The sequence below is a fragment of the Melanotaenia boesemani genome, chromosome 5 (assembly GCF_017639745.1).
Source record: "Melanotaenia boesemani isolate fMelBoe1 chromosome 5, fMelBoe1.pri, whole genome shotgun sequence".
NCBI classification, from domain to species: Eukaryota; Metazoa; Chordata; class Actinopteri; order Atheriniformes; family Melanotaeniidae; genus Melanotaenia; species Melanotaenia boesemani.
Window position 1 is genome coordinate 36,438,943 of NC_055686.1, and position 24,863 is coordinate 36,463,805.

Consider the following 24,863-nt stretch of genomic DNA (forward strand, 5'->3'; position numbering starts at 1 on the left):
TCTGTCAGGGTCTGCCAGGACAAGACGGTCCTCCAGGGCCAAAAGGAGTCCCAGGATGTAATGGGACAAAGGTACCAAATCAAAATTCTCAGAGTAAAATAAGACTGAAAGGAAAATGGTTACACTTATTGACGTTTAAAGGGCAACAATCAATGTCTTTGGTCAATTAAGTATGTTTGCTGCATAGTAGGTTCACATTAGAAAACTCTTGATTTATTTTTATTCTTCTTCAGGGTGAAAGAGGTTTCCCAGGAAATCCAGGAATCCCAGGGCTGCAAGGAATCTCGGTGAGTTCGTGATGAAAGAACTTTACACACAGTTGAAAAAACACTTCTTTTGTGTTTTCCTAGGTGTTTTTTTCACTTTGACATAAATTGTATTGGACAGATGGTAGAATTAGTCATTTTTGACATGTACACTGGAGCTGTAATAAAGATGAACCACAAAAGCATGTTAGATACTTTACCTGGTGAGTTCATGCAGTGTTGTTTTATTCAGGAAGGACTAAGTTTTATAAGATAATTTATTACCTTCATAAAGAAAAGAAAAAGCCACAGAAGGAAAATAATGTCTCAGCTGTTCAAACTAAGAATGTTTTTAAAATAATAAGTTTATATTAAGATTATTTGGAAAAAATATATATATTTTTTTTATTTTGTAGCTGTTCGGTCATAGGAAGACCCCCTCCTTTCATTTTGTAAAGATCAGTCCCACATTTCCCACATGATGAAGTGAAACTAGCCTTACTTAGCATTAGCATCTTTCTTCCTTAGCATTTAATTGTGTCTGCTAATGAGATATTTTCAGGTCTTTTCTCTCAATTACAAACCTCCCTAAAAGCAAGAAAGACTAGTGTCACCAGCTTGTCTCTTTTTCCTCCTTTATAGGGTCCACCAGGTCTGCCAGGACCAAAGGTAAGTGTAGAATCACCATACTTTATCTACCTGCTGTCTTTACACTAGCAAATCCAGCTTTAAAATGTAACCATCTAATTGCTAAAGTCACACAATTGCGACTAGCACCAGGCCAAGTCTCCAGAAAGAGAGCTTAAACCTGTTACCACTTTCCACCACTAGATGGCAGTCAACAATCAGCCTAGATGAGTTTTACTGCCATCATAAATTCTGGTTAAAAACTTTTTGCCTCAATAATTAAGACTTTTTCCATCACATACAATCACCGATTTGATGATAGAAACATAGGGTGGATTTTCTCCATAGTGTGCATCCACATGACCAGGTCCTTGTGAAAGATTTTTTTCCATCTAATGTTGGAATCGTGTATCTAACGTTTAGTACATTCTAGCCTCTCACTTTTTCAGACACGCATTGCACCAACGGTACCCACCGTGTCTCAGAAAGCCTTGACAGCCTTCCCACCGGCTTTACTAAGACTGAAAGCCAGAGTTTACCATGATTATGAAAGCAACTGAAACCACATAAACATACACTTCTGCACCAACGAGGCTGGTGTATTTTACCAGACTACTTATGCTGCTGACGGTAACGAGCAATACTCTCTAAACCGAATGGAAAAAGTTAGCTTTAGGCTAATTTAGGCAGAACCGTTGACTTACTTGTTGAGGACAAAGCTGCAACTTCAGCAACTCTTTTAAAATCTTTCTCCTTCTTGAGCTCCGTCTACCTGGGGAAGGCTTGACCGACGTTGATGTTCTTTTTTTAATCGTCTGATCTCGCTGCCTTTTAAGTGTCCTTTTTCGCTTTCTTGTTGGTGGCGAAAGTCTCCCGTGCTGCTGCTACGTATGCATGGTCCTTGCCGGGGTAGTAAGCCGCTCTTGTTTGTCTTCTCCTCCAAATAAGTTATTGGACATTGATTGGTAATTGAATCACTGTGTGCTGTCTCACAGGGATTCCAAGTTGGTGCTATTTGTCCCTTACCGGCAGCTGTAAAGATGGCAGACCGTCATGGCCGTCATAAAAATGAACTAATTTAAAATTCTTCACTTACGAGAATGTGTCAGATCATTAGCAGAGGTCATAATACACCAATGATAACACATACATGCAAACTTTGATTTTGGCCAGAAAATAATGTCCCTATAAGAATTATTGACAATCCTTTTAGTTTTATTTTGACTGCATAACTTTCAGCTTAATCATCTTTATTGTGTACAGTCTTATTTTAAGGGTTTCCAGGCAATAGAGCATCTAGCTTACCACCTGATTAAGGTGATTAACTCCTTGACAGACAGGAAGCTTCATTAAACACCAGAAACTGGTGTAAACAATGACATAAACCAAAAGTTTACATAGAGCTCAACTTTCTAAATAAACACGTATCAAATAACTTTTTTATTTATAGTTTAAACTTTCAAAGTAAATAGGTTTAAGTAAGTATTTGGGGGAAAAAGCAAAAGCAGTAAATTTAGTCTTCATCTTGAAAATTTCTACTACACATTTTTCTATTTGCAAGCTTAATATTTCATAAAAATGTTTGTGATTGTAAAATTAAGCTCCACTATTCATAGTTATGAATTTATTTATGAATTTGTTTAATTAACTTTTGTTTAAATTTATTCTTTTAGAAATTGACATAAAATTTACTTAAGCAATAACCTTTTAATGTTTAATTTAACAACTAATTTATCATATTTAATACATATAGTTTCTAAAACCTACTGCATCATTTTCTAATCCGACCTAAAAACCCTGTTTGAATATTGTCTTCTGCTCCCTGGTGGATTAATTTTGTACTACAATAATTCAGACAAATAAATGGTACATATGTTCAATTATTTTAGTTTATTTTATATTATTTCTTTACATTTTGTTAAAAGCCTAAATACAAACTTTTCACAATAAAGACATCTGAATTTTCTGCTCAAGATTTTAAGTTCAGGCATTAAAGGGTTAAATCGTTTCACACGCTCTTCCTTTGTTTCTTTGTTTGGTCACAAGATGGCAGTTTTTCTTCGGCTGACATTGATTAGTGATTGAATGAGATAGCTGACTGTTTTTATCACTTCTTATAGAAATAAAGAACTTGTTCAGCTTCTTGTTTGTGCTGTTTGAGGACACTTTTCTTGTCTGACAGTCTCCTGGATGTTTTCTCCTCTTCAGGGCGACCCGGGTGATGTGATTTCCACCAATCAGTTTGGAACGAGGGGAGCAATAGGATTGCCGGGATTGCCAGGACCTCCTGTAAGTCAGTTAATTTATCTTTTAACCTTTTAAAAATGAACTATTCTCATTCAAGCACCTCATTTGAATTAAATTCACCAAACATGTTGTTTTTTTTTGTTTTCTTTTTTTACAAGCTGCTAACGGAGGAAACCTGTGAGTTTAGGAGTTAGTGTTGTAGTCGAATTAGACCAAAACAGTTGTTACTTTATGTATCAGGAATAATATTAGCAGATAAATATCTAAACCTTGACTATATTCTTTTTATTACGGACCAAATTTCATTGGTATAAGCCAAGTTTGAAAACATGAAAAATTAGTAATGTCAGTCATGTATGATTAGCCACAGATGCTCAAAATTGTTTCTGTGTACCTTTTTTTTTTTTTTACCTTTTCACAGGGTTTTCCTGGACCTGCAGGTTTACAAGGTCCAGTTGGCCCTCCCGGTCCCAGAGGCTACGAGGTGAAGGAGGGATCTTTCACAACTTTTAGTGGTCATTAGATTAAAATTATCGTGGTAAACTTAAAATATTTCCTGTGTTGTTTTCCAGGGTCGTCAGGGTCCCCCTGGTCCTCCTGGACCAAAAGTAAAATCAGACACTTTCTATTTAATCTATTTATTCGTAGATGATCATTTATTATATTTGTCTTCTTTTTTAATTATTCTGTATTTTCCATCAAGACTTCATCCTCACTATTTTTTCCTCAACAGGGAAACATGGGATTGAACTTCCAAGGACCCAAAGGAGAAAAGGTACAATAGGCGGGTTTCTGTGCCGAGGGGAGGCAGAAGGTGGTTCTGGCAGAGATGACCAGTTAGCACTAGTGATGTCACGATTATTTTACAATCGCGGTAGTAAGGCTATGATTAATTGTCTGTAAAGATCCCTGAAGATCGTCCCTTTATATAAAATAAAGACTAGTTTGGTTAAATGGAGCTAATGTTTAGCTAATGAAACATTACAATTAAACCGTATGGTGTCATTTGCTGTTTTGTAATTACTTATGATTCAGGTTGGCCATCCAGTGTAACATGACGCATTCACAGAGCATTACGTTATACAGATGAGGGGGGAAAAAAACTTTTCAGACAATCAGCTCGACATGAGAAGAAAGAACATTTACTTCAGATAAACAGTACAAACAGCAGCTGCTCTGCTAAAGCACAGCTGGAAGTCAAAGCTAGCTGGATGTTTTTTCTGGGTTTCTAAATTCTCTACTCCTAGGTTAAAAAGAAATGTTCAAAACCATTTTTATAATGGGGTTTACAGAAAGAAGCCTCCCACGTCCAGGTAGAGGACCTGTAGCCTCAAGCATCTGAGAGAAATCCAGAGTTAATGTGTAGGATTTATTTTTTACACAGCAGACGAGATTTAGCTTCTTTACATTGTTGTTGTATTAGTTAGTTATTTTGGCATAAAAAGATATAAATAAATAAAACATCAGGAGCGTTGAGGTGATTTTACACATTATAGTGCTGGGAAACTGATTTAAGCATAATAATCATAATAATTAGAAAATCATGATTATTTCTTAGACAGTGTGTAATTGTGACATCCCGAGTTAGAGCTAGCAAACAGCAAAAAACACAGACGGAACTGTTTGTCATTCTGATGGGTTTGCAGCCTTTTATTAAGAGCAGAAGCTGCTTGTGGATTCAGACTTTCACTTTGCATCTCATAATGCAAAACCACAAATAATTACTAATCAGTCCATCCAGTCCAAGCTTTTCTTTTTTCCTGGTGTGAATGCAGGGTGAGCAGGGTTTGAAAGGACCTCCAGGTCCTCCAGGACAGGTTGGAGAACAGAAGAAGCCACCGGAGACGGAGATTCAGAGGGGAGACAAGGTAATGACCCTGACAGTGTCACCAGTCCTGGATAAACCACACAGAGGAATCTGGTGAATTCCTTTCACCATACGAACATTATCCAGCTCAAGGATGCTAATTCCTTGAATTAATAAGAATAATAATAAAAAATCATAATTCAAAATGACTGATTTAGCTATTTCCCATAAGAATTTTGACATACATTTATATATTAGAACATTTTAATATACATCCCTTTTCTTTTCATTTGGATTTCTTTTGTTAAAGGCTTTACATTTGGGGAAGTAAACAAAATATTAAGGTCAGGTTATAAAAATGCACAAACTGGTTTTATAGGAGTTTTTACTCCAAGTCCCACATGCATCACTAGAGGGCGTCATGAGGCTTTGTAAGTGCTTTAAGCTCCAGCAAGCTACACCATTGCACCATCATCACTCTGTTTTTGTTTTCTCTGAAGGGTGACCCAGGATCTCCTGGCCTTCCAGGTGAGCCTGGCATTCCAGGACCACCTGTAAGTTTCAAGCTTTGCTCCAAATCACGGGAAGATTCCCTGTATTAAACCAAAACATATTGATGCTTATGCATTTTCATTTTAGGGTCCTTCTGGTGGACAAAAAGGTGAGAAAGGAGAACCAGGAGAGCCAGGCAAACGAGTAAGTATAGCTTTGTAAATGTAAGGATCTTCATTCACTCACCTGTTGCTGAGGTCTTATCTACTGCTGCATGCCAAACCATAAACATTAGACACAGAAACTGTATTTGAGAAATATTCTCACATCATCCAGCAACATTTTGAACCTCTTCTCTGGTGTTTTTTAAACTATCTGGAAACTTTATTCGCATCAGTTGTCGAGAGGTGCAAGAGAGAACACCCCCATGAATTGAGGATGTGTCAGAGTGGCTGCCAGTATCCCAGTTTTTACATCTCATTTTTTCAACACTACAAAATCTCACAAAAGGACAAAATTATAGAAGGAAGCAGTAGAATGTAATGAAACAAGTTTCCATTTAAAATACCAACATTAAGGTATTAAACAGAGTTTAATTGGGTTAGTTGTTCCCATTTTTCAGTATTATTCAGTTACTTTTTCCTGCCAGTAACAGTAGTACAAAACTGAACATAAAACACACAAACTCTCCTCACAGGGAAAACCCGGCAAAGACGGTGATCCAGGACCTTCAGGATTCCCTGTGAGCACTATCAACAAACTTCATAATTCATGCCAGTTATTTGCTATTAAATCATTTACGTATCTTCTTTTCTCTCCACTATCAGGGAATCAAAGGAGAGTCAGGCCTACCAGGTCCTCCAGGCAGGGATGGAGAAAGAGTAGGTTTCATTCCAGTCTTTGTCAATAATCACCTCCTAGTTAACAATTTAACAACCAATGCCATCGACTGTTTGAATGAAACTTGACTTTTTTTTTCTCTGTAGGGACTAAAGGGTGATCGCGGTTTCCAAGGTCCACCAGGAGAGGTGTGTACTCAGTTAATTTTTAATTTGACAAAGTAACCAGAAGTCAGTTATAGAAAAAAATCTTAATGTTCTGCTACACACACACACACAGCACACTTCCTCCTTCTGACCAGGAGACTTTCTTTACATGTAGACTTTTGGTATTTTGTAACAAGACAAAACAATGTAAGAATATTTATATTATTATTATATTATTATGTAAATTATTATCAGTGCTGGGCAACGATTAAAATTTTTAATTGTCATTAATCGCATGACATGTTGCGATTAATCGCAATTAATCGCATCATTACACGCAAAATGTCTCTTTTCTTTAAAAGAAGGCCTACGGCTTTACAAACACGACATCAGGGTTGTTCAACCTGCGGCTCTGGACCTTCTACAATGCCTCTAAATTCGTGGCTAAAATATTTTTTTAAATCTATCTTTCTTGTCATTAGATTGGAAACCAGGGACTTTTTCTTTTTTTACTTTACATAATTTTCCACAAGTATCTACATCCATTAGAAGAAAGTCTGTCTGTCTGTTCAGGATTTACTAACTAAAAGGTAAAAAGTCAGCAGGATGAATTTAAAGCTGTGAAGCTGCTTCTTTCTAAACACAGAAGGAACAATATGTGATGAATATCAGCATCAGGTGAACAGACAGAAAGCAGGATGAGAATCTCACAGCTTCTAGATGGTGAGGAGAGAGAAATATTCACAATATGCACAATAACTTCCATCCATGCACCTTCACTGCTTCATTATCCAGATTTCTGGCCTATAAATTCTCTAAACTTTCATTTTTAGCTTGACTGCACCTGCAGCCTCCGCTACCGGGAGCTAAGGGGTTAACATCTCGTTTCCGGGTGTAGCATCAGGTCTGTAGATGTAACTATAAACATGTGTGGTATCCACAGAAAGTCCAGAATCTCAGCTAACAATAAGTAAATAAATAAATAAATAAAAAGGGAGCGTCCAAAAATCACGATGTTCTGCCATTTGTATGAGTTTAGACAGACACAGAGAAACGTCGGTTCTTCTTCTTAAGTTCCAGACAGAAAACGTCTTTTTATTTTAATAAACCTGCTCTCTCCTGATTACATCATCACCGCTGCAGCAGGGCAGAGAGACATGGACGCCATGTTTCTGTTTCTGTCATCAAAGCCAGCGGCCAGCAAAAAAAAAAAAACCTTAACGCACAATTAGAAAAATTAACAGCATTGATAATCGTTGCGTTAATGCGTGATTAACACGTTAACGTACCCAGCTCTATTCATAATAGTAAAATATTTAGTCTTCAGAACACTTATATTAAATTTTTTCTTTGTTAAACTGAGTAAAGGTCAGAATCATCTAAATGAGTGATTCTCAACGTTTTTCTAATTAATCTAATATTCAGGTCCCCTACTAACCCCCACCATTAAATTATAGGTTAAGGCTGCTTTCACACTGCAGGTTTTAAAGCTTTATTCTAATCTCTATCTATGTAAAATGTGATTTTCTTTTGTTTGTTTCTGTTTGTTGCATGGTTTTTCATATTATTATTTAAACATTATCTGACTCCAGTGTGAACAGTCATTGGCCCTTTGCATTGGGACTGGGATTGGGGTTGGTTTTGAGATTGTATTGGATGGAAAAAGGTGGCAAAGAATAAGCACTGGGTTCTGAATCTGCTAGCCGACGGAGAGTGTAACTGAATTATCAAAAATAAGAGCGGAGAATATCAAACCAAAGAAAAAAGACAATCAAAGATGTTCTCTCTGGGTTTTGTTCAAATTTATTGTGATATTGGCACATTTGTTTAATGCTTTTTTAAAAAAAAAATAACTGCAAATCTTTAGACATCTTATAGTTTTTGGCCTAAGTTTACATAAACGTTGTGATTTAAAACTGAGAGATTATTGTTGATATATATTTATTTATTCTTCTGTTGTATGTAAGGCAACTACTAAAATGATTCTAATAAAAATGCTGCATATAAATTTATTTTAGTTGGCTGATATATGAGTCGTGGGATTGGATGGGTTTGAACACAAATTTTGTGGGAGCAGGTGGAGTGACCGAGGGCTAGCATTAGCAGATGGTCAGAATTTTAGCGGGATTGGAAAAAAAAGTCCTGCGCGGGGCTCTACCCACATGCACAGGAGACGTGATGTCACATGCAGCACGCTCTGTTTTTGGAAGTAAATACGGAAGCTTAACGTGTCAGAGCCGAGTAAAGATATAATATTGTTTTGCTCATTGTTACCGCGTCCTGCCTCCTCTGGTGCAGATTGTAACATCCGTCTGCCTTCAGTGATGTAAAAGTGGGATGAAATGAGACATGATCACACAGACTGAGGTCACTGAAAACATCTGATGTGGCTCTGATTTGGGACAACACAGAAAGTGGACTGGGTCTGGTTTAGAAAAATCAGATTTGTGTGGTTCAGACAAATAAATAAATCAGATATAAATAGCATATGGGGGGAAAAAATTACCTGCAGTGTGAATGTAGGTTCATCTGTTTCTAGATTATCACTGGTGTTTACAAGCTGAACTTATGAACTAGCCTTGTGACTCTGAGTGTTAATAATCAAAACTGAACAATGATTGCCAACACACTCCAAAAACAAAAAAGAAAGAGCTTTTAAGAATAAGGCTCTCAATGCCCCCTGACGGTCTCTGAAATCCACCTTGAGGCTGGTATCACTCCTGTTGAGAAACACTTATCTAAATTAATTTATTTCACTGCTTCTTTTCCAATCAGGTCATTAATGGACCAACAGACACACAGATTGGTCCTAAGGGTGAGCCTGGATTTCCTGGAAGCCCCGGACCCAAAGGAGAGAGAGGACCATCAGGTAAAACCAATACAGGCAAAGATGGCACAAGGCTGTTTGGTTTTATTCAGGTTGTTGCTATAACTATCTACAAAAAAGATGGTCCTAGCATTAGCGATGCAAGCTAACAAAACAAGCACACATTTTGACACCATACATTTGGTTTAGTTTAATTCTCAATGGTACAGAACATTATTAAAGAAAACTCCTCCCTTATCTCCATCTACTACTACTACTACTACTAAAGGAGGAAAGAAGTAACCACCACGAGTAACTGAATCCCACAACTGAATGCAAAATCTGCTAATTACAAAAATTGTTATTTTTTATTTATTCATAAACATATAAATACAAATGTGCATGATTATAGCCCAAGCTAATTTCCATCCTCAGTCCCTTGGCAGGCCAATGCCAGTCACATAAAACAGCACAATATCAAATAGAAATGGACCAGCAATGATCAACCTTTCCTGTTGTTAAGGTTAAAACACAACCTCAGCTTTTGTTTGAACGGGGCAAAAAATAAAACTGTTTCTTATTAGACTCCTAGGAAGAAGGAAACTTCAGATAAAATCCTTTTAAAAGGTTAAATCTTTTCCAGTAATGGAATCTAATTTCCCAAATGTAATATATGATTTTTGATTATAATGATGGGTTTTTTTTTAAGAAAGCTAAACAAAAGTCGTGGTGCTTTAAAAAACTAGAAGTAGTAATTTTTCATCATTGAATGTTTAAATGGTTCAAAGATTACTTTAGAAAATAAAAAAACAAATAAATCAGGCATCTGCATCAGTTTTGTGAACATTGCTTTTCTGTGTTCTTCAGGTTTAACGGGACCTCCAGGACAGCCTGGAATTCCAGCCACAGGTGGCGTTGGTCTGCCTGGACCTCCAGGTTTCCCAGGAGACAGGGGTGAAAAGGGAGAATTTGGCTCGCCAGGGCTCTCTCTGCCAGGTGTCCCTGGACGGTCAGGTACTCCAGGACCTCCTGGTCCACAAGGACCCCCTGGACCTCCAGGTTTTTCCACTGCAGGACAGAACTGCATCCCTGGGGAGCCCGGACTACCTGGGTCTCAAGGAGAAAGAGGTTACCCTGGAGAACAGGGCCAAAAAGGTGAGAAAGTAAAAAAACTCTGCAGAAGGAACAACAGCTGACTTACTAACGAGAATTATAAGGATAAACGCTGCATGTAGAGAAAACACTGACTCAGACGCTCTGATGGTCTTTCAGGTCAGAAGGGAGACACCTGCTTTAACTGCTTTGGAGAAACCAATTTCATTCCTGGACCCCAAGGACCCCCAGGACAGCCTGGATTTCCAGGTAATATTCATGAAACTGCCGCAGACAATGACTTCTTCCACACTCATAATTGTTAACTCTCCATTTTTCCAGCAGTGTGTTATATGGTTTTGCAGTAATATTAAATTATTACCAAGAACTAAACTAGAATTGGATTAAAGTCACAGTGAACCAAAAATTAGGGCAAATTTAAGGTTGTGGATGGGGTTTGCTTACAAGTGGGATTTAAATGAAAACATGGAATCACCAGGGAGCAGGTAGAGCTCAGTACTGCTTGAATACACGCGACGTCACATCTGCGTCATTAGTTATGCAAATTAATTATGCAAAGTACAAATTAACAAGAATAAGAGTTATAAAGAAGTCCCAGTATGTGCTGTGAGGGAATGACAATCCTGAACTATTTTGGCACATTAATAATGTCAGCAGGCTGTTACCTGCTGTGTGGTTCAGGAAGGATCATCAGGAAGAGATTCACAATTTACAATTAATTAAATTAAAGTAATTGTGATTCCAATAAGTCAGTTATGAGACCAGATACACAGTTAAATAGTTGGAACCTGTAAATAACTCTTTATGATCTTTTTCTCTGTTTACCATCAGGATCTCCTGGACCCCAAGGTATCAAGGGAGACAGGGGATTCCCGGGGACACCTGGTAGTTCTGGCCCCCCTGTAAGTCGTTTTTTATTTTGTAATCCCTACAAACAAGTTTTTTAACTGGCTAAATATCCGATTTCCTCACAGGTAAAGTAAAAATAAAGAGAACCCAGTCAAATGAGAAAAACAAGACTTTTATTCTGAAAGATGATCCAGTATGTCATATGTGTATCATGTCTGTATCACGTCTAGTTTATCACCCATAACATTCCTTATCAAGTATGCATTGTCACCTGCACAGTGCTTTTGTCAAATAGAGTACCTTTGTGATAGATCTGCAGAAAACAACAGATCATGTTTAACAATATTAAGCAACTTTATCTGAAATGTCTCAGAAACAAAGGTGTGTGTTCAGACTGCTTGGTGGGGGATTATCAGCTGGTGAATCCAACAGTGTTTCCTCCTGGGACATAAAACAACCAGAATACCTATTCTTACAGAGATTGTTAACTTCTCAAGCCCAGTCTCTCCCAGATATAGGTTTTGTGATTTTCTTCAAAGTCTTCAGAGCTCTGCTTTTCTTTAATGCACAAGATTGATAATTGAATGTTGTAGATCAACAGAGGTAATGATGGGAGACAGTAACTACAAATGTACTAGATCAGTGTTTCCTAAACCCTTAGGGCTGGGATATACTTGCTGTTAAGGACGCATCCATGTATGTATCATGGTTTCCATGTGTTCCTATTCTTCGTTTGGCACATAGGCCGCTCACGGCGGCGCATGGTAACATACCGCATGCACGAGTTGTAATATCGACTTGAACGCAAGTGGCTCTTATGCCAACAAGAGCATGAACACTACAGGTCAGAGGTAAACACAAAGTTTTGGAAGACCGTCTCTCAGACTTGTCTACAACTACCAGCATCTGTATGATGTATGACCCAAATTTCCCTGAGGACTCTCCAAAGGGATTAATAAAGTATTTCTATTCTATTCTATTCTATTCTATGATTTTTCCTCCCCACTGTACAGTGATAAACACTCATGCCTTAATAGTTGGCTGCAAATCGAAAGCACTTTAGAGGCTGATGACCTGGAAATACAATGTAGATTGACCTTTTTTTTACTATTTCAAAGTCCAAGTGTTGTGTACTGTACCTTGGAGTGACCTCCAGTATTGAGCATTTTGGCCATGCTTCTGTCGTTTGCAGCATGTATGTACACAAATGTAGCAAAACCTGTATGCTTGTGTTCAGAGCAAGTATATCCCAGCCCTTCCTCTGCATGTTCTAGATGTTTTCCCACTCTAACACATCAAGTTAATCAAGTTCTTTGCAAGTGCCTTAATGAACCTTTCATTTCAGCCTGGCTAAAGTTCAGAAGCATCTAAAACATGCAAAGAAATGGACCGGAATTGATAAATACTGTACAAGAGGATCGCTTGTATTTGTATGTCTGTTTATTGAGGTTGTTCTGTCAGTTGTAACCTCTAAACACCACAGTCTCTGCGACAAGCACCAGGCGTGTCTCCAGAAGAGCTTAAACTTGTTACCACTTTCCACCACTAGATGGCAGACATGTGACTTGTCAATGTAACTCAGTTGGGAGGGCAGGGGATCTCTTCATAGTTGATGAGAAATCAAGTTGGAACAACATCACACGGAGTCAGTGAGGTTGCACTAATAGTTGGTGATGCAGGGTGGATGACAGAGAAAACACACAATATTTCAAAATGATTTAACACTGTTGATGAAGTAACAGGGTGTCAAACTGCGGTCCTCGACGGCCACCATCCTGCAGGTTTTAGTTATTTCCTTACTCCAACACACTAGTGTTAATTTTATCAGCCATTTTAATAGTCTCAGTATTATTCCAGTTTCAGTCTCACTTGTTAGTTTTAATCACGTTTAGTCGACCTCATCTCGTTTTAATTTAGTCAAGATTTAGACTATTATAAGTCGAGTATTTTAGTCGATATTTTAGTCCAAGAAAACATCATTTCATTTAAACTGTCAGCATTTTAGTCTAGTTTTTGTCAGGACAATCATTTTACCCTTTTATTTTTTGTCAGCAGATAATATTGAACATTGTCAGTAGTAAGTAGAACATTGTTAAATGAAGTCTAACATTAATAAACTACATTTAACAATCCATTTAAAACTCATACTTAAAACATAACTATCCTATTTTATGCAGAAATAATTGCAGGCATTTTTTAATGTTTGCATGCATTTATTTATATTAATATTGATGCTAATTCAAATCAAATTTCCTTGATGGTAACCTGAAGACAAAGAGAACAGCATTTTATGTCTCCAAATAAATACATTGGGTTTACAAACCCCTAAAAAAGTGGTTCCCAACCTTTTTTTAGCTTGGAACCCCCTTTTTGACTCTGACGACCCCAAATATTCAAAACACGAACAATTGTACTTACTTTTATACCACATTTAGGCTATTTCATGTCTGAAAATGTAGGTTAAAGTTGTTTTGAATTAAGTGTGGCAAATTGTTTTATTTTATCTAGATGATTTGTTTTAGTACGTGTTTAGTTTGCATCCATGTGTAGCTGCTCAGGTGTTTTAAATGCACCATAGTTCTCTTGCAGTTCCTAGATTAGCTCATACTTCTGTCTGCTTTAATTCAACTTGCAATCCAACTGAAAAGAAAGTTGCCTGACCAGGATAACGTATCTAAGTTAGCATAAATTCAACTTCACACACAATTCTATCTACAAGTGGCTATGGTTGCTAGATGCTAAGAAGCTAATGTAAGTTAGCCAGCCACACACAACATGTGGCTGCTGCTAGGACCAAGCCTCTTCTGGGTGCTTTTGGATGGGGGAGGGGTCTGTGTAGCACTGAGTCCACACTGAAAAGAGTAAACTATGTTTATTCACGTCAATCTCCAAAGTCTCCTACCAGAAAAAGTCGCTAGTCGCTTTTGTGAGAAAAAGTCGCTAGAGGGGTCTGACAACTCGCTAAATATAACGACAAAGTCGCTAAGTTGGCAACACTGAGGGGGTGTGTCAGTGTGTGCGTGACAGAAGGAGAGAGGATTTGACAAAATCATATCATATAATATAATTTTCGTCCCGTCTTTGTTTGTGAACTAAAATGTCCATAAATCTTTTATTCAGTGAACTGCAGTCTTTATTAGTCCACAAAAATACATTCTGATTTAGTCCCAGTTATTGTTTTTTAACGGGGATTTTAGTTACGTCTAGTCTAATTTTCGTCCAGTGAAAAATGTGCGTTGACTGGTTTTCGTTAACGAAACTAACACTACAACACACCTGAATAAAATCAAATGGATCCAACAGCTTTTTGTCAACTTCTGCACAATTACCCATTCATTTCAGTCAGTTTGTTAGATCAGGGAAACAATGAAAACCTGCAGGATACTGGCCCTCGAGGACCAGAGTTTGACACCCCTGTAAGCTATTAGCCATCCCAGATTCTGTCGGAGAATATTTGCATGCTGAGGATGATGATTGGTTATCTAGCAACAGTGAAAGTAATTCTTTTGTTGAAATCACTGTGCATCCATCCACGAAGCAACACATGGGAACTGACAACTCTGAGGCTTCACCTAACTGAGATTAGGGAGGCAGAATTTCAATATTTAGGAGAGTTTCTGGACATCGTAGAGGAAGAAACAGTAAAAACCAAAGCACTGAAATCTATGGGAGCAGCATAGGTCCAAATAGCACTATAAATGCTGGTGATGACGGCTAGGTTTTATTATAAAAAATCAGGAAGCTCATCGCAGATGAAACACAATTACACAAGACGTCAGGATATTTTGGAAGCTAAGATTTAATAAACAATAAATCCACTGAGTATATATAGTCAGAGATCTCATTTACAGTATGCCTGAAAAACTTTTAAACTCTGAGTTAAGTGTCTGTTGTCGGTTTGATTTCTTTGTAGCATCATATTTAGAAACTCTGACCTAGATATATCTTTAATTTCTTTGGAATTTAGGTCATTTAAAGCTATTTTAATTCTATCCTCTGCTTTGCTATATTTTTTCATTTCACTCATGTTTCTGTAACGATCCTTACTTTTTTTCAGCTGTGTTGTAGTCTTCAAAACTCTTGTTTTTTTTTAATAATAAGCAGGCAGGTCTTACATTGGTATTGACCAACATCAGCTTGGTCACTAAAGCCAGGTAATCAGCAAATATCAGAACATCAACTGATGACATTTATTCGTCAGCTGTGTTTGACTTGTGTGTCATTGACTTTTCCCTGAGATTGATGACATTCACTCACATTTATTTTTTTGTTATAAAAACGTTTGTTTGGTTATTTAAGTACTTAAAACCCAATGACTCAGCAAAGCTTTTAACAGGCTTGATAAGGGATGATGACCAATGTTCTCAATGATTCTCAGTTTTAGAAAGTGATGTATTTTGATAAGAGAAAATGTAGACCTTAACTTTCCAATAGGGATTAATAAAGTAAATATTGCATTCTTATCATTATTTCCCATCATCATTCAGACTACAATCATTTTTTTTTTTTTATCTCCAATGGTAGAATATGATCAGTTATCTAATCACACTTTATCTAATCCCTGCTGCCTATCTGCAGCATGCTAGAAATTATGTGGACAAGCCAGAGGAGTCATTTTAAATAAAAAAGAAATGCATAAACAGATCATAACCTTCCTTAACCAAACCTTAACCCATCTGTCAAGCATGGTGGTGGTTGCAGTGCCATGATTTGGGCCTGTTTTGTCACATTAGGGCCAGTTCAGCATTTGTCAATGAACTGAAACATAAGAGAAAGTGATTAATGCAGGAAGTCAGCAACATGGAGCACAAACATCATTCTACCAGCGAATAATGATAAAAGCATGAACTTATTGTTTTGGACCAGCCTATCAAAGCCATGTCCTTAGGATGCATTCACACCAGCCTTTCTGATTAGAATCCTTGTCCATTTGCTCAGAAAGCCTGCTGTGTTTGGGGTATTGTTAAGGTGCAAATGAATTCTTGGTCCGCCTACAAACGCAGGTCTCGGTTTGTTTCATGTGGACCACATACAGGAAGCAGACTACAAATGCATTGTGGATTCAGTGCACTGCATCGTGGGTAAACACAACCAAAACATACACACGTGTGGGGTGATAGGCGGCTCTGTATGGAGAAATAGCTGAGAGATGTGGAAGAATCGGTAAAAGTTATGATAGAAATATAATCAACCCAAGACCACTAGGATCTGATGCAGCTTCATATTTAGCTGTTATGCACTAGAAACCCAAGTCCTGCATCAACCAATAGATGAACACGTTTTCTTCTTTGCTGTGTATCTTGTCTTCTCCTTCAGTAATTTGTGGTGCAGCGCCGCCTCTGGCAGAGAGTGGAACACATTGTTTAGAAGGTCCAATTCGTTTGAGAAGCGCAGCGTGAACACAATTTCAGTCTGGATGAATATTGTACCTCCCAACTCAACAGAGTCCAAATCAGACCAAGTCTAGTGGACTATTCTGGCGTGAATGCACCTTTAATGTCACATTCTAAGGCAAGCAGTTTAATTCAGGAGTGGAAACCTAACAATCCAAAAGAGGACAATGTTTTTTTTGTTTTTTGTTTTTCTTTTGTTTGTTTGTTTCTTTTTGTTTACCCTACAGTATCTTTTACTTTACTGTGTCCAGCATCATAGCAAGCAGAGTGATGGTCTGGCTGCGGTGTTGTGCCCAACAAATTTGTTTTACCAAGAGGAGCTTTAAGTATATAAGGCCCCACTTGATAATTTAAGTATTGTTCTTTATTTTTAGATTTGTCTTTTTTCTGAATTTACATATTAATGCAGGCTGAAGGGGAAAAAAAGAAGACATTGTTAATGTTTCAGGAGTTTACAATAGAATGGTTCTTTTGTCCCAAGTTCATCTTAAACGTGTCAATTGAAATCTCTTATTCCTGAGCATAACTTAAAGTTTTGTTGTCAACTGAATAAACCTAATTGGATTTTTTTTCCCATTCTAGGGTCAATCTGGTCCTCAAGGTCCTCCAGGTTTCCCTGGGGAAAAGGGAGACCCCGGTGAATCTGTCGTGGTCAGTGGTTTGAGAGGAGAAAAAGGTGACACAGGCTTCCCTGGACCACCAGGTCTTCAGGGTCAGGATGGCCGATCTGGCCGTGATGGGCAGCCAGGACTTCCTGGTCCTAAGGGAGCTCCAGTAAGTGGCTTTCACTCAGTGTACATGTTATTTTATGGATCCACCCATCCAGATTTCATTTCAACTCATAAGTATTTATGGCTGTGGGCTGCAGGGTTCTTTACTGGTGAAAGGAGAGCGAGGACCCCCTGGTGAGTCAGGTGTCTCTGGGATTCCTGGAGATAGAGGTCCCCCAGGTTCTCCTGGGTATGGACCTCAAGGACCACCTGGAGAAAAAGGTCTGCAGGGTGTTTCAGGAAGACCAGGAGCTCCTGGTACACCAGGTAAGAAGACAATCTTTGCTTCAGTTGGTGATAATCCAGATATGTATAATATTGTCTTAAATGAAATATTGAAAATACTGTTTTAAATTAATTAGGACTTCTTATATTCATGATTTACAAAGGTTAAAGTTCCTGGGCTGGGTGCTGCGATATGGCAGCAGTGTCCTGTTCTAGAGTCTACTAGCGTTATCTGCAACAGATGGGTAAAATGCAGAGCCTAATCTCCCAGTTGGATTTAATAAAATTATCATTATTTAACAGCCATATAAACATGAACTTTTCTGCATACAAAATACTACAAAAGTCAAATGTAAGGCTGTCTGTCTGACCTCTAAAGCTAGGCTGAAACTGAGTCATGCAACAGGACAATGGTCCCTCGAAGTCCCTGCGATGAGACCTCAAACAGCAGCAGAGTGAATTAGAATTCTTCCACAAGAATATGAAGGACTGATAAAGTTTTTTGCCTTGTGTTGTTTTTTTGTGGTTGTATTTGTCTCACTTTAAATCTCAGAAATAGAATATGGAACAAATGATTAGATCTAGGAATTTTTTAAAGAATTCTTTACTATGGGGAAATTACAATGGCTTGGTGGAAGTCTGCGCTCTCTGAGTGCTTCTAGTTTGTAAATGTTTTGATTTGTAAAAACTAGTGCTGGGTTAAGGCAACGCTTAATTAGCTCCGTTAATTTTTTTAACCGCGCATTAAGGGTTTTTTTTTTTTGCTGGCCGCTGGTTTTGATGACAGAAACAGAAACATGGCGTCCATGTCTCTCTTCCCTGCTGCAGCGGTGTATCTGATGTAATCAGGAGAGAGCGGGTTTATTAAAATGAAGAAACGTTTTATGTCTGAAACTTAAGAAAGAAGAAGAAGAACCAACGTTTCTTTTTGTCAAAATCCATGCAGATGGACAGAACATCGTGATTTTTGGACACTCCCAAAAGACAATGAAAAACTTTTTATTTATTTATTTACTTATTGTTAGCTGAGATTCTGGACTTTCTGTGGATACCACACATGTTTATATTTACATCTACAGACCTGACCTTACACCCAGAAACGAGATGTTAACCCTGAACTCCCGGTAGCGGAGGCTGCAGGTGTAGTCAAGCTAAGAATAAAAGGTTAGAGAATTTATGGGCCTGAAATCTGGATAATGAAGCAGTGAAGGTGCATGGATGGAATTTATTGTGCATATTGTGAATATTTCTCTCTCCTCACCATCTAGAAGCTGTGAGATTCTAATCCTGCTTTCTGTCTGTTCACCTGATGCTGAAGAGCCATTTTTCCCTCAGCCAGCTAAATAAAACTCCTTTAGAGACTCAAATGTTACGAGACTTTTCAAAAAGGAAACTTAATATATATATTTTTAATGAAGAACCACATTTTTAAAAAAATTTAAAAAAAATATTTTAGCCGTAATTAGAGGCATTTTAGAAGGTCCAGAGAGACACTTGCAGCTCCAGAGTTGCAGGTTTCTATATATAGCTGTAGGCCTTCTTTTAAAGGAAAGAGACATTTTGCGTGTAACAATGTGATTAATCGCAGCATGTCATGCGATTAATCGCGATTAAAATTTTTAATCGTTGCCCAGCACTAGTAAAAGCAGAGTACAGAGTTACAGTAGTCTCAAACTGCACGTTTCTTTCATCATACAGGTCCTAAAGGGGAACCAGGGCTAACAGTGGCAGAGAAAGGTTTGCCAGGAGCCAGGGGACTTGATGGTGAGCCAGGACGTCCCGGTGCAACAGGTACGCAGTCACACTTTAAAAGCACAGTGTTTTTTTCTTCTGTTCAGGATAATTACTATAAAAGAAATCCCACTGCCTTTCATCAGGTGTCCCAGGTCAGCCCGGGCAGCCTGGTTTCCCTGGTTTACCAGGAGCAAAGGGCGATCCGGGACTCCCAGGAATTGGTCTTCCAGGTCCCCCCGGAGAGAAAGGTAAGGCTCCCCTTCACAGGTCTTCCTCTTGTCTTTTGTACATTTCTGTTTATGTTGGTTTCCTCCTTTGGGCTTCCAGTTCCTCTTTTTTTTAATCCACCATCTCCTCTCTCTCTTTTTCAGGATTCCCTGGCACTCCTGGCCAGCCAGGAACTTCAGGAGAACCAGGCCGGCCAGGAGTTGATGGACGCCCAGGACAGCCAGGGCTTCCTGGACCCAAGGTGGGAACATGAAGCATAGCTTAACAGAAAAAGTATATAATCAGAATTCAGAGAAAGAATGAAAGATAAAATCTCAAGTTTTATTTTACACATCATCTGATGAATGCACCCGTTTCTTGTTGTTGTGGATAAATATCTATTACAAGGTAACGCAGATGCTTTAATACCATAATGCCCAAATGAGGTAAACTGGTTTGCCTCGTGTGTGTGTGTGTGTGTGTGTATGTGTGTGTGTGGGATAGGGTGAGCCTGGTTTTGGACTTCCTGGTTCTCCAGGTTTACCAGGAATACCTGGACCTAAAGGTTTCTCTGGACCAAAGGGAGATCCTGGTTTCCCTGGAAACCCTGGTACACCAGGGCGATCTGGATTTGATGGAGCTCCAGGATTAAAAGGTATTCTTCATTTTGTGTGTGTGTGTGTGTGTACTTTTATTGTCTTTACATTAGCTTAGAATAACAATGCTGAGCTGACAGTCACTTCCTCTTCTTTGTTTAGGTGAGCCTGGTAGACCTGGTTCACTTGGACCTCGTGGGCCACCTGGACCCTCTTCGGTTGGTACCCTGGGGCCCCCTGGCCCCCCTGGACCTTCAGGCCCAATGGGACCACCAGGTAAGACACATAATGTTTGACTGGGTTTGCTTTTGTCAAGTTTTAGCTAATTTAAAAGCAAAAAGGTACACACACATTGTAACTGTTTCATTTTTACTACATGTGTACATGTTATTATTGTGATGTTCTGTTTTTTCCAGAGAAGATGGGTAATTTTCAAAAATGCAATAAAAATGTACTTTGTTTATTCATTTCAATCTTTATTTAAGCAGAGACAAGTACAAAGAAGTGACTCTCCATTTACTAATTAACTTCAGTTTATGTAGAACGTATAAACAGATGTAGATTTGTTACAGACACTCACTCAGCAACAGAAAGAAGAGATTTTAGAATATTATAAATTATAATATTCTGGAAGATTCTGTAATCAGCACATTAACTGGTGACAGGTTAGGGGGTCAGGATTGGGTATAAAAGGAATACCAACTGCTCACCAATAAAATGTGGCAACGAGCTTTACTCTGTTGCTAACATAAGTTTCAATTTAATTCAAAGTATGATTTGTTAAGTACCAATTCACAACCAAGCTAGAATGTCAGAAGGCAGCGGAATCAACTGTGGATGTGGAAAAGGGGCATGATTTAGTCAGTTTTACTGAAAGGTATGGACAAGTCATCATTTTGGGTATGCTGTGTCAGGGTTTCTGTATGGATTGAAAAAAATCAAATATGTTAGCATTTGCCACATTATTTGATGCTAATCATACTTTCACTTGTGGAGTTTTTCCTCACATCTTCCCCTCCTCCTGTTTTCACCGTAGTGCTACAGCTTGACTTGTTTGAGATACCACATGAAATGTCACTTCCTGGCTTCATCGCCATCACAGCTTCTGTACCACAGGGTGGCACGTTACTTGCCCAGCCACTTTAACAAGGCTATTTTAATCCCACAGAGCACCAGCTTACAAATATTATCATCAGCATGCCGTTTCACCTCTAATTCCACCACTCTTTTATGAATATACACAAAAGCAGCGCACTGGCTTTGCATCAGCTTCTAAACACAGTCACACAGATGACACCATTTCAGGGAGGTGGGCTGCACGTTCACAGTGTTCAAACACCAGCAACATTCAGACATCTAAATGCATTTAATGCATTAAATGTTCTTCTCATGCCCTTTGCACTTTGAAACACACCCCTCACTTCCCTGCGACCCTCTGATGCCAAGGTGTGAAAGCTGTTGCAACCCAATAGTCGTGCCAACAGAAGGCCATTAGATAGTGACATTTACAGCATGTTACAAAGTTATTAAATTTCAGATTAGGATCATATGTATTTTGTTACATGAATGTGTGTCTTGTATTTGCTGTAGTGTTTATTTCCTGCTTTTGACATTTACCTTAGAACTGAAAGAGTTCACATCAAAGTTGTAAATTCACCACCAGCGGGGAAAAGTCCATACAGTATTTGAGAAGCTCATCCATGCATTCGTCTCCAGTAGGCTGGATTACTGTACCGGTCTTCTAACAGGAGTTCCTAAAAAGAACATAAAACATCTGCAGCTCACCCAAAACGCTGCTGCTGGAGTTTTAACCAGGACTAAGAGGTCTGAACACATCACACCAGTTTTGAAATCTTTATACTGGTTTCCAGTCAGTCACAGAATAGATTTTAAAACCCTTCTGATTGTTTACATCCCAGAATGTTTTTTTTTTTTTTTTTTTTTTTTTTTTTTAAATTTTCCTGTCCAGCATCATAGCAGCAAAATGATAATCTGGTTGCTGTATCGTGCTGAACAAATTTGCTCTGCCAAGGGGAGGCCTATGGGTAAGGCTCCTCTTGATAATCTGATTCATTTAATTATTTATTTACTTTGAATCATGGAATCTATGTAATCTTGCTGGACCTGACCGGAGGGGACAGAAAAAGATGGAAAATAGCAAAAAGAGCAAAAGGGAAAGAAGAAAGGAGACAAAAAGATCACAGACAGAAGGAAACGACCCTTCAATCCACACCATCACCAACGAACTGTTACACCTGTACATGAACACACCAGAAAATCTCCTACAACTTTTATAAAAATAAAGACAGAAACACACACACACACAAAACAGAGCTGCTAGTCATTAAGATTTTTTAAATAATAACCAAATCAAAAAGACAAATCATGAAAGTAGCATAACAGCGACCAGATACTAACTCACAGGAAAAATAAAAAAAAAAGAAGAATAATCTCTTAGTATATAAACCCACTCAGTGACTGTATCAGCATGCAGAGCATGAGGAAGAGGAGTGATCAGTGATGAAGAGTGGTGAGTGAGATCGCGCAAATGCGACCACGCCTCTACGGAGGTCAGAGGCAGACCAGGGCCAGAGACCCGGGCCCTCAGCAGCAGCCCCGGAGCACCAACCCAAGCCACCCCACCACAAAGACGACTCCAGCCCCACCCAAAGGGCGGCAGAGGAGAGCCCCAGCAAGAGCCCCCCATGGTCTTGGGGCACAGGTCCTAGTGGGCCAAGATCGGCAGCCGCCGGCCCCGCCAGGGACCGGCCACCCAGGGCAGCCCAAGCGAAGGGCCCAGGGCCCCAGGAGCCCAGAGGCGGCCGCCCCACCCCCCAAAGGCAGAGGGCCCGCAACATGTCTAGGAGGACCAGGCCCCCAGACAGCCACCCAGTGTAGGCCAGCACACACCCCGATGTTCCAGCCGCACACCCCGGGAACCAGGGCACCATCGACCCACTCCCCCCACCCCCCACCTACTCCAATCTGCACCCAATATAACCCCACACTCACACCCTCCCCTGTGCCGTACCCACAAGTGTGTGTGTTTGTGTGTGTGTGTGTGTGTGTGTGTGAGACAGAGAGAGTGGGAAGTAAGAGGGGTTCGGGGATGTAGGTTTTAGAATGTTTTAGGCCCAGAATATATCTGTGATATGTTCAGAAATTATAAACCTAGCAGAGCTCATAAATCCAAAGACTCTGGTCAACTAGTCCAGACTAAACATGGAGAATTAGCATTTAGCTGTTATGCTGCAAACAAGTGGAACAAACTGCCAGTGGAGATTAAACTTTCACCAAATGTAGACACTTTTAGTTAAAAACATTTCCTTTCTCATGCCTCTATGCATGAACTCTGCACAGTAACTTTTTAACTAATCTTGCTTTTAGTCATTTTAATGTAATTTATTATTTTTTTTGTGATTCCTGCTATGTGTTGCTGCCTTTTACTATTTCTTAATATCTGTTGCTTTTGTTTTATGTAAAGCACTTTGAATTGTCCTGTACGTGAAATGTGCTGTGCAAAAAAACTGCCTTGTTTCAGCTTGTTTTCACGTCACTGTAGATTTACAGGTTCAAGACATTGTTTCAGGAGTAAGAGTGAAGTCTTGATTACTCCCTTACAGGATTCCCTGGAGCAAATGGAGAAAAGGGAGACCCTGGCCCTCCAGGTCTAGACATCCCAGGTCTACCAGGAGAAAGAGGAATTACTGGTTTCCCAGGTTCCCCTGGACCTGCAGGAACCCCAGGACCACCTGGAGGACCTGGACGAGATGGTGTTCCTGGACCGCCAGGTAAAATATCACTCCAATACTATTGTACCTCTAGCTAAATGTTGATTTAGCTCTTTCAGGTATTTCTTTAGATTATTCAAAAAGTTAAAAAAAAATGGAAAGACATCTGTAAACCAGAAGACATAAACAGAAAAACAAATTAAAAAACAGAAAAAACTTATATGTGCTCACCTATGCTCACCTATGATGAATGAAAACAATAGATCCAGGTTTACCTTGCCCGGATGCGGGTCACCGAGGCCTCCTTCTGGAGCCAGGCTTGGAGGTGGGCCACGGAGGTGAGCGCTGGTGGCCGAGCTCTTGCCCATGGGGCCCGCTCAGCTCGAAAGGGTGACATGGGCCCTCCCTCCTGTGGGCTCACCACCTGCAGGAGGCGCCATAGGGGTTGGGTACAGTGTAAGCGAAGGCGGGGAACCTGATGGTCTGATTCTCGGCTGCAGAAGCCAGCTCTAGGGTCATGAAACTTATGGTGATACTGATGTATCTCGATCAGGAGATGTGGAAAAATTGGCTTTCAGGCAAAAACATCTGTGGACGCTGACTTGAATAATAAAAAGAAGTTTATTACAAAAGTTCAGACATCAAAACAGATTTCTGCTGAAAAATCTGGAGGTCCCAAACCAGAACGAAGACCTAAAGACCTGATGTGTTGTTCTGTCTTATATAGGGTTTAAACAAAGAAAATTCCTCAGTCCTGTGTCCTCCAATCATAGAGTTTGCCTATAGGATGCTCATTTGCACTGAATACATGTTCGTGTGTGAATCCAGTCTGTAGGACAGAGAACCTTATATGGTAAAACACGAGTGTGTATCATACAAATGCTATGCTTAGATCCCTCAATACCAGCCAGTATGTTAGCATGTTTTCCTGGAGTTCCTCCTCTAGTCTGTCTATCACAATTTTAACCTTAAATGAAAGTGTGTCTTCAAATTAGAGGCACTATACTTTTTCTGCACCACATATATGTATTAATT

At 39.2% G+C, this 24,863-nt stretch overlaps 1 protein-coding gene across 3 annotated transcripts in view; it reads left to right on the forward strand.

Annotated features, from left to right (window-relative positions):
- col4a5 (collagen, type IV, alpha 5 (Alport syndrome)) overlaps positions 1-24,863 on the forward strand; it is an 81,983-nt gene that overhangs the window by 38,749 nt on the left and 18,371 nt on the right. For all 3 annotated transcript variants that reach the window (XM_041986709.1, XM_041986710.1, XM_041986711.1), the window contains exons 6-30: positions 9-71; positions 234-287; positions 888-914; positions 3,081-3,161; positions 3,541-3,603; positions 3,692-3,727; positions 3,853-3,894; positions 4,895-4,987; positions 5,427-5,480; positions 5,566-5,622; positions 6,116-6,160; positions 6,246-6,299; positions 6,405-6,446; positions 9,180-9,273; positions 10,078-10,365; positions 10,483-10,572; positions 11,155-11,225; positions 17,148-17,339; positions 17,434-17,602; positions 19,259-19,351; positions 19,438-19,542; positions 19,666-19,763; positions 20,006-20,156; positions 20,260-20,373; positions 23,721-23,888. In XM_041986709.1, coding sequence (XP_041842643.1) covers positions 9-71; positions 234-287; positions 888-914; positions 3,081-3,161; positions 3,541-3,603; positions 3,692-3,727; positions 3,853-3,894; positions 4,895-4,987; positions 5,427-5,480; positions 5,566-5,622; positions 6,116-6,160; positions 6,246-6,299; positions 6,405-6,446; positions 9,180-9,273; positions 10,078-10,365; positions 10,483-10,572; positions 11,155-11,225; positions 17,148-17,339; positions 17,434-17,602; positions 19,259-19,351; positions 19,438-19,542; positions 19,666-19,763; positions 20,006-20,156; positions 20,260-20,373; positions 23,721-23,888 — 2,344 coding nt within the window. The remainder of the gene's footprint in view (positions 1-8; positions 72-233; positions 288-887; positions 915-3,080; positions 3,162-3,540; positions 3,604-3,691; positions 3,728-3,852; positions 3,895-4,894; positions 4,988-5,426; positions 5,481-5,565; positions 5,623-6,115; positions 6,161-6,245; positions 6,300-6,404; positions 6,447-9,179; positions 9,274-10,077; positions 10,366-10,482; positions 10,573-11,154; positions 11,226-17,147; positions 17,340-17,433; positions 17,603-19,258; positions 19,352-19,437; positions 19,543-19,665; positions 19,764-20,005; positions 20,157-20,259; positions 20,374-23,720; positions 23,889-24,863) is intronic.